The 10,246-nt window shown below is 42.0% G+C and overlaps 1 protein-coding gene across 1 annotated transcript; it reads left to right on the top strand.

Annotated features, from left to right (window-relative positions):
* The first annotated feature begins 3,925 nt into the window (after positions 1–3,925).
* LRRC10 (leucine rich repeat containing 10) lies at positions 3,926–6,902 on the top strand. Its single transcript, XM_036865086.1, has one exon. The coding sequence runs from the start codon at positions 3,972–3,974 to the stop codon at positions 4,809–4,811; it is 840 nt and encodes a 279-aa protein (XP_036720981.1). The 5' UTR covers positions 3,926–3,971; the 3' UTR covers positions 4,812–6,902.
* Positions 6,903–10,246: the final 3,344 nt, after the last annotated feature.

Here is a 10,246-nt window from a genome sequence, read left to right as displayed (position 1 = left end):
AATTACTGGAACACAATTCACTTTATGTTTTCTGTTTTCAAGAGTTTTCTGGATGTCTCTTGCAACATGGACTGTCTTTTCATTGGGATGTGTATATCCGTGCACGAGAGTGTGTTCTCCTTTTGATATAGGCTGTTCTTCTAGCGGCCACTTTGCTGATTTTATACCAGTTTATCATGGGGGCTGAATCCAGTAGAGTGTAGTGAAGATCAGCCGTATGCTTCCTACCTCTTCTCTCACACACACTCCTTGCGTATTCCTACCCCAAGCCCCGGAGAGCAGCTTGGGCAGATCCTACAGCTTTCTTGACACTTTCAGATATTTAAATGTTTAGTCAAGTTTACCTCAACATTTTAACATCTCATCCAATTTCAAACTTCTTTCTGCTCAGCTGAGGCCTGGCCTGTGGCTTGAGGACTGACAAGGAGAAAGGAGTTGGCACTGGAGGTAGGAGACACACAGTCTTGTCTTTTACTCGGTTGGCTCCACCTCCTCCTCTCCTCCCTCCCCCTCCCCCCACCCCCGATCCCCTGGGGGTTGGGGTCCAGCAGGAGAGAGATGTGATTTCCTTCACTCCAGATACACAGTTTTAGTTCTCCTTTGGCGGAAACTTGCCTTCTGTCATGGCAGATATTCAAATGCTGGCTGGTTCCTGGAGGTTCTTTTGGGACCCTCCACCCTCCCCTGGCACAGCAATGTACCCTCCTGCCAGCGGCTCACAGAACTCTGGGAAACACTTAGGTTTACCAGTTTGTTAAAGAATATGATAAAGGATATAGATGAATAACCAGATGAAAAGAAACATTGGGCGAGGTCTGGAAGGGTCCTGAGCACAGGATCCTCTGTCCCCGTGGCGTTGGGGTGTGTTATCCTCCCAGTGTGGATGTGTTCACCCACTTGGAAGCTACCGGAGCCCCCTAGTACTGGGATTTTATGAAACTTCCCTCACGTAGGCATGAACCATCATTAACTCTATTTCCAGCCCCTCTGCCTTCTCTGGAGGATGGCGGAGTGGGGATGAACATTCCAAGCTCCTAATCATGACTTGGTCTTTCCGGTGACCAGCCCCTATCCAGTAGCCACCCGGGAGCCCACCCAGAGTTCCTCATTAGAATAAATGTGCTCCTTGTGTTCTTATCACTTAGGAATTTACAAGGGTTTTAGGAGACCTGTGTCTGGACAGGTTCAAAGACCAAATATTAGAACAAGAGGTGCTCCTAGTGGTCTTATCACACAGGAAACCACAAGGGTTTTAGGAGCTCTGTACCAGGAAACAGGGGTAGAAACCAAAATATATATTTTCTATTATCTCACAAGTGTCTACATTTTAGGGTTTTAAGAATTAAGTGAGCTAATAATACTGTAAGCAGCTCACAAGTGTTAGAGTTAACTCTCTGAAAATACTGTAGTAAAATTAGTTAAGACTTTCTTCTGCTCTCTCCATTTTTTGTTTCTTGATTTCTTTTACTCTGCTTATTTCAATCTCCATCTCTCACGTAGAAGTCTCATGTGTGGTTATCCTTAGCTACCTGCTCATATTTAGGGGCTGGCATTAAAGTGCTGAGTGGAGGTGTGTGTGAGGGTAGTTTGTCAACTGGTGTGACCTAACTCCACTCTGATAGAACTGTATACTCTGTGAGATCAGGATCTTATCTATCTTGTTAGCCACCAGATTCCCTGCATCTAGAACACAATAGGTGCTCAATAAATATTTGATGTTATTCTTCAACCTCTCTAAGCCTCAGTTTTCTCATCTGAAAATTGAGGATAAAAAATATTTACCTGGCAGGAGTTGTTAAGAAGAGATAGTGTATGTAAAGCACCAGTTCAGTGCTTAGCACTTAGTTATAAATAATAATGGGTAGCAATCATTATTATTATCATTTCTAGGGACATCAGGGCAGCAGCTTCATGACCATTTGTGGTCACCACTGACCATGCTAAATATAGAGCCAAAGCACAGTACCTGTTGAGAGGCTAGTTATTACAGGACAAATCAGCAAAGCAAGGAGAGGGCTTAAGATAATAGCCCTTGACATTCAATGTTTACAAAGTCCAAGGACACTGGCTTTAGTCATGACTGAGAAGAAAGAAGGTGGGTAGTGATGCTGCATTGCCAAATAGCTCTGCAGAATGGCCATTCACATGGAATGCTCCTGTATTGCTCTGTTCAGTCTATTATAAGCAATTTAGCAGTAAAGGCATTGGAGGAGGTTAAATGGTGTACCAAGCCTTCCACCCAAACCTGGCACTCTATCCAGACAGCAGGCAGGCTGCTAGAAATGGAAACAACTCATTTCTTCTGTAAATGGAAACAACCCGTTTCTTTTGGAATAGAGTTTTTGAAAGTAATATATGTATATAGTTAAAAAAAAAATCAAACAATACAAGAGGGTGTAAATGGAAGAGTCAGCATTCCTATCACCCCCAAACCTTCAGGCAGATTCCCCAGAGATAATCAGTTTTGTCTTACGGATACTTTTAGGCATATGCAAGAATATATGCATATTTTTTCCCAGATGGAATGGTAAAAAACAGTTCTGAAACTTGTTTTTTTGCCCTTTATTTATCCTGAATATCTTTGCACATCAGTATATAAAGACTTATCTCCTTATTTTTAACAACCGCTCTATTCATTAAGGTAAGAGATAAGCCCCCAGATCTCCACGGCTTAACACAATTGAAGTTTCTCATTTACCTAAATCCAATTGGTGGTAGTGAGTGTGTGTGGGAGGGGAGGTGTTCTGACCCTAGCACTTATTCAGAGATCCAGGAAACCCAGGACTTCAACATATGACTTCCACATACTTGGTGGCTTCTAAGGTCACCCTGGGTATTAGATGGGGAAGGAGTGTGGAGGAAGGTGAGGTTTGTTTTAAATGAACCAGGCCTAGAAATGTTTTATATCACTTCTGCTCACATTCCATTGGCCAGAATTAGCCTGACTGCCCTAGACTAGGACTAAGAAATGTCCCAGATGGACAGCTTCTTCCCACAGTAACTCAGCTCTATGGAAGGAAGCTCAAACCTTTGAGGGGCAGTGAGCCACATCCCACACAGACACACTGTAGGACACCCTCATTTACTTAAGCTTTAGAAGGCTGGTTGGTTTTCCTCTTCTCTTTCTTCTGTTTTTCTACTTGCCAAAGGCAAATTTTTTTAAGTGTAGAAAACTACTAACTGGTAAGAATGAAGAAATAAGAAAACGGACATTTGTGGAGCGTATACACTCGTTCAGATCTGGTGGGGGTAGGGGGGAGACACTACCAACGAAAAGCCTTTAAAGGATGCATATCTTTGACCCAGTAACACTTCTAAGGACATTTCCGAAAGAATTTAGTGGATAACTGCTCACACTGTATGTACAAGGATATTTATAATAGCGACACATTGTAAGCAACCTAGATGCCCAACAACAGAGACCTGTTTAAATTACAGTGCATCCATATAATGGAATGCTTTGCAGGTGTTTAAAATAATTGCATGGATACCTGCAAACATAAAAATATGTCCATATGTTCTGATAAAAAACAAGACTCCTAAACAGTATATATTTTTTTAAACAAATTGATTACATGTAGCAAAAGGCTGGAGGACATCTGTTAAATAAAACGTTTACAGTGTTTATCCCTGGTGGGTGTGACTATGGTTGTTCTCACTTTCTTCTTTTACACCTTTATGTAATGTCTCAACGTTTTATCATTAGAAAAAACAGTGAAGCTATTTTCCGTTTGAAACAAACAAACAAAAAAATGTAGATAAAGAGGACTGGGGCTTAGGCGACTGAAAGCAAGCATGTGAGACCCCGCCTCCAACCCTGCCTGTCACCCAACACTCAAGTCGCTATCAGGAGCACTTCTCTCTGTTGCAGTGACTGGCTTTTGTCACGTAATCCCCAGGTTATAATGAGAGGGGAGGACAGGCCTCAGAGCAGAGGCAGCAGCCCCAGGGTCGGCGGGCTGCGGCTTGCCATGGGGAACACCATCAGGGCCCTCGTGGCCTTCATCCCGGCTGACCGCTGCCAGAACTACATGGTCAGAGACCTCCGGGAGATGCCGCTGGACAAGATGGTGGATCTGAGTGGGAACCAGCTCCGCCGCGTCCCCGTGCACGTGTGCTCCTTCCAGCAGCTGGCCAAGCTCTACCTGAGTGACAACCACCTCAACAGCCTGCCTCCGGAGCTGGGGCAGCTGCAAAATCTGCAGATCCTGGCCCTGGATTTCAACAACTTCAAGGCTCTGCCCCAGGTGGTATGTACCTTGAAACAGCTCTGCATCCTCTACCTGGGTAACAACAAACTCTGCGACCTCCCCGGTGAGCTGAGCCTGCTCCAGAATCTCCAGACCCTGTGGGTCGAGGCCAATTACCTCACCCAGCTGCCAGATGTGGTCTGTGAGCTGAGTCTCCTCAAGACTCTGCATGCTGGCTCCAACGCCCTGCGTCTGCTGCCAGGCCGGCTCCGGCGCCTCCGGGAGCTGAGGACCATCTGGCTCTCAGGCAACCTGCTGACAGACTTCCCCCCTGTGCTGCTTCACATGACTTCCCTGGAGGTGATCGATGTGGCCTGGAACAGCATCCGCTACTTCCCCAGCCTGGCCCACCTGTCAAGCCTGAAGCTGGTCATCTATGACCACAATCCTTGCAGGAATGCACCCAAGGTGGCCAAAGGGGTGCGTCGCGTGGGAAGATGGGCAGAGGAGACCCCAGAGCCTGACCCCAGAAAAGCCAGGTGCTACGCACTGGCCAGGCAGGAAAGCCAGGAGGCACAAGTGCCTGCCCTGCCTCCTCCACTTCCGCCCACCAATTCCTGAGAAGCTTCAGGTGTAGGTCAATGCCAAGGACCCAACTCCAGAATCTTCTGGAGACCTCTCCATTAGAATGCAAAGGACTGCTCTGGGACAGGTGGGGCGGCTCTGCCAGTGGAAAATGGAACAGAGTCAGATGAAATGCCTACCTCACACCAAGAAGAAAATACTCAAGGCCACCATCTCTCCCAAAGGGAACTGTGTGCTATAGGTAGCATGACAACTACTTTGCAAGAAAATCAGCCTCTCCAAGCAGGTATTTTGAAACACTGAAGAGCAAGAAAGGCTGGGACCCTTTGGCCTCCTCCAGTCTCCAGGAGTGGCTGGTCATGAGGCCAAAGAGCCCCTCAAACAAGGTATTTGTTACAGAGCTCATGTAAAAGTTCAGGGGGACTGTCTCCAGCCCTTTGCAGGATGTATTTTCTTACTATGAATGACCATAAATGGTAAGAAGAGACATTACCGATTCAGGCCACTTAAAAATGACATGTCTACCTAGTCAGTCCGATTCAGACTCTTCATTGTTGCAAAGGCTCAAGATGAAGCTTCTTCCCTGAAATTTAGTGGCTGCTGAGAAGACAGCCCTGCTGGGAATGCCTCCTGGTGGAATCCAGCTGCCACTTTAAACTTGACAGTGGTTCATGCTGATTTCGCTCATTTTCCTTGAAAGATTTGACCAAAGGTCTGCTCCCACCTGTAGACTGTCACTGGCAATGCTGAAAGTCATCTAGAAAACAGAACCTCTCCTTGGCAGTGTGGTTGCATCAAAATCAAGCCTCGTTGTGACTGGCTGCCTCTGTGGAGCAGAGCCCTCCTGTTTACTCACGTAATGAACGAGAACTGAACTGAATCCCTTGCCATGCAGGGACCACATTTCCAGAAATCATATTAGGTTAAAAGTTGTAGGTGAGAAATCTGTTCGCTTGCAACAAGCATTTGGAAATTGGAATTGCAGGTTGTGGTATATATAGGAATTGTCTGCCTCTTCAGCCTCAGTATCTCTGCCCCTGCTCTGATTTGTTTTGATTTTTGTAGATAAAATCTTTTGATGGTCAGTGTATAAACCTAGGTATTCAGGCCGCTATTTCTCTGAAGTATGTTAATCATGACCTTTTCTTCTCCCCATGAATACATCAATTTTAAACAAACTGCTGTCAGTGGGTAGTTTAATAACACAATCCTTTATGATCTTGAACCCTTTCAGCAGTCAAGGAAACAAAAGTGTCATCTTAACTAAAACATATTGAATTTAGCTTTTAAAAAGTACTTTTGCCATAAAAGCATCTTAACCCAGCAAAGTTTGGTTCTAAAACGACATTATACAGCAATTTTCATGTTTTCCTACCATAATTATTTCTTGCTAAACCAGAGGAAGAAAAAGTTTCATGGTTTCACATCATCTCTTCCTATCACCACCTCCCAGTCTGTAGAGTAACTACAACCCATTGATCAGACTGCCAAAGGGTCCTTTTAATCACTAAATTGTCAAATACTTAACTCCTTTAATAATGAGCCCAGATTTCTATTAGACAGCTAGGATTTAGTCTATTTACTCATTCCTAATGACTGCAATTACACTATACTCAGTTGATACTAGAAACTTTCTGCCAACAAGACTGCCTTCTGAGCTGTTTCATAGCTCATCCTTCACAATGGCTATGATTTTCTTTTGACCCTCTCTTCCCCCTCCTAAGATTAAGGCGCCCACCTTTTTCCAAGGAAGCCATAAGCTGTAGCCATTTGACCCATAGAATTTTCATCTAATGAGCTAACTAGTCTGAAACAGGTATCAAATTATAAACATTCTGACACATAAACTGTTTTGTTCTAAAATAATCAATACACAACAAATAAACACTTCTTAAACAACATGGTTAAGTGTTCACCACGAATTTTGCTGTCCAAGTTTTCACTATAGGATTTCAATCAATTTTATAAATTGACTATGTAAATGCATATTTACATTTCTATAACCCTCTGATGTTTTCTTGAAATTCTAACATAATTATAAACTTTAAAAGGGAAAAATGCTGAAGCACCAAACGTTAACTTTTTAACTTTTTTTTTTGGTGCACCGCGTGACCTGCGAAAATCTTAGTTCCCCGACCAGGGACTGAACCCAGGCCACGGCAGTGATAGCGCCGAGTCCTAACCACTGGACCACCAGGGAATTCCCAACATTTTACTTTTAACAGTCCTGAAACCCAAAGTGCATCAGAGGAAAATCTCTTCCAGAAGTTTATGTAGGATTTTAGCTTCCACAAATATGATGCCAACTAAAATCTTTAACGTGGATTCTAAGGACTTTCTCAGGTTTTTTTTTGTCCTAGAACAATACTAAGTTTGCAATTCCACACTTGAAAAGTCAGCTTGTGCTCTAAAAATCAACTACTCAAATTTTAAAAGCCCATATCCTACACACAGTAACCTGGAGGCAGTGTACTACGATGGTTAAGAGCATGGCCCGTCAAACTACCTGAGATCACATCCTACCTTTGTCATTTACTGGTCAGTTACCTACCTGTGTGCCTCAGTTTTCTCATCAGTAAGATGTCAACAGTTTCTGCCTCTCAGGGCCCTGTCAGGTTTAAACAAATTACTGTGTATGAAGTGCATGGAACAGTGATTGGCAGGTGATGGCTAATGTTTACTTAACATGTTCTTTTACTAAGTGTTATACTATGGCAGTACAATACTTATATTTACCGAACAATCAGTATAACTCCTTCTTTGAAGGAAAAAAGCATAAACAGCAATTGAACAAAAAAGCTTTTTCTCTCTCAGTAAAATTTTCAATATTATCTCTAGTCTTGAATATAAGAAATATAACTGCAATGTGGTCAAACACTTCTGGTTTACATATACAGGAAAACAGATATGATTACCAAGGATTCATTTTTTTAAACTTCTGAACAAATATACTTTGCCCTCTGCCTGTTATTCTAGAATTTGCAAAATCACCAAAGTACATGAAAATGTGACACTATTCCTTGGCACTAAACCCATTCATGTCATGAGGACAAGAGACATGAGACTGAAGACACGGGTGTGTGTCTGCTAGATAATTTACTGCCTTTGCCACTGTAAAAAAAAAAAAAAAGATACACCTTGTACTCTATCTTAGAAAGAATATTAATGCCATTAAACAACAAGTAAGTTTACATGCTTTTCCCCACTTCTGGACTGTCCACTTCTGAGAACACGAAACAGGTGATATTTATCTTTGAGTCCCCAGTGGCTGGTATAATTCGACCACATTACTTGAATTTTGGAGATTTTATCCTGCACCAAGGCCACAGGACAGGGAGACACACTGACACTTACGGAGCACCACTGTAGGTCAGGCACTATCCTCAGGGTCTTGTGTAGATTTATTCATAGTCTTTTCAATACCTCTTTGAAAGAGGTGTTATGTACTGCTCACAATTTAAAAATCTTTATTCTTTATTCATATTGGGAATCAAAAACGTTCTACAATAATACTGATTAAAAAAAGGTTAAGTCCTCTTTACACTTCTGCTCTAGTAATATCCTAAAACACTTGAGTAGGTACAAGACAAGGCAGATTTCAGAAAAGAATTTCATACAAAGTATTCTATTGACTTCTGTGAGTCAGGGTCCTGACAAGAAAATGCGTTCACCTCATACGTTTTACAAAGAGACTTTTCACAAAGGAACTGTTACTAAACAGAATTAAGGGGAGAAAGATCAGGGTAATACAAGTGATTGTATTTGGCATGAGTCACAGCAGCCGCCAGCCCCACCCATAAGGCTGAGTGAAGTGGGAACAGAAATGTTACCAAAATGCAGCAAGAGCTGAGAGTCATGAAGAGGGCTTGCCCAGAGAGCTACACTGGTAGGTCTCGCAGGGATGCAGCCAATTCCAGAGACAAAGAGCAAAACCAGGAAGAAAATACCAACTCCCTCTCCCCATATCCTACCAGTGCTTCCTGAATTAAACCACAGGAAACCAGTCCACAGGGAGCTGTGAGGCAGTTAGCAAAGCTAAGTCCCATGGCCTCCAAGCAGGCAAAGAACGGATTCTGACTTGAGGAGAGTAAAAGAAAAACCAGCACACATATTATCCTTCTTCAAAGAAAAACAGAAGGCTACTAAAATGGATTTAAAAATTCTAAGCACTTAGACAATTTCTACACAGTTAACTGTTAATGTACATTACAAAAATCTCCATTTCTATGTCACAAAAGCCTTGCGAAAATAAAAACTCACTGCTTCCATAACTGTTGTTTCTGAGTTAAAAGAAACTCCATCCTAAAACTCTTATAGGAATTAGAGGGCCCTAGGTTGGTACTTTACCTCTGAAATAGAAAAAACTTTGTAATTTGTGAACTCGGGATATTCTAGGCCTATGATGAAAAAATCTGTAAAGGCTTCAAAGGATATGAATTCAGAGGAAAAGAAGCATGGGTGTATTCTTGGATATACAATTAAGCTCCCACATTTCTACCTCTTTTTAGATTAACTTTAATACTTACTGGTGTATCCTTTCTAAGACCTTTGGAGAAAATGAGCCCAAATACACTTTAGATTAAAATCCTATTCCAAGCTACCTGGTCCCTCAGGATAAATGTTTAAACCCACCTACCTCTCCCACTGAAACCTCTGCACATTTTCTAGATCATGATATGCTCAACTGTTCCACCTACCTGAGTTGTGGGATGAACACTGATGTTATAATGTGTGATAAAGTACTTTAAAAAATTACATAGTGAACGTACTGCTATGTTTCTAAAAGTGAAAAAAGTAAAAATCTGTATAATTCTCTGATGATCTATCTCAGAAGTTTCTCCTTTATGTGAATGTTGGAGGATATAAGCTAGTTCACAACAAAAACCAAATTTTTCCAGTTTTCATAGCTTCTACAAAGTAGCACTAAAATGCTGAGACACACTTTTGGACAAAAACAGAACAGGTTGGTTCCTCAGTGTTTCTTTGAAAACCCTTTCACTCCTCTGTGCGAATAAAATGTCTCTCCACGATGCTAGCAGATACCCAGTAGAAACTACTGCTGGGCTTTCGTTTAATTTCGTGCATTCTGCTGTATACCGACAAATCAATAACCTCCGAATCTAAATTCACATTTAAACCATCAAACTCAGCACAGACTTACATTCTATCTAGGATCCATTTGCCAAAAACAAAAACAAGAAACCCTAACAAAACAACAAACAACAATGCTTACGTCTAACTATATCCACACCCTATAAAATATCAGAGGTGCCTGAAGCAGCTTGCAGCTACCAACATTTAAAATATAACTCTTTCACGCTTGAAGTAACAGAAGCCACCATAAATTTTTTCCTATGTAAGAGACAGTACTTAGACTACAGAAAATTAGAAGAGTACTGAAGTATATGGTACTTTCACAAAACAAAATGGTTAATAAATACTATGTATGATTGAGAATCAAAAGATTAATG

The sequence above is a fragment of the Balaenoptera musculus genome, chromosome 10, assembly GCF_009873245.2.
Source record: "Balaenoptera musculus isolate JJ_BM4_2016_0621 chromosome 10, mBalMus1.pri.v3, whole genome shotgun sequence".
In the NCBI taxonomy this organism is placed as follows: Eukaryota; Metazoa; Chordata; class Mammalia; order Artiodactyla; family Balaenopteridae; genus Balaenoptera; species Balaenoptera musculus.
The sequence above is the reverse complement of the archived record's forward strand: the minus strand, read 5'-3'. Positions and strand labels throughout refer to the sequence as shown.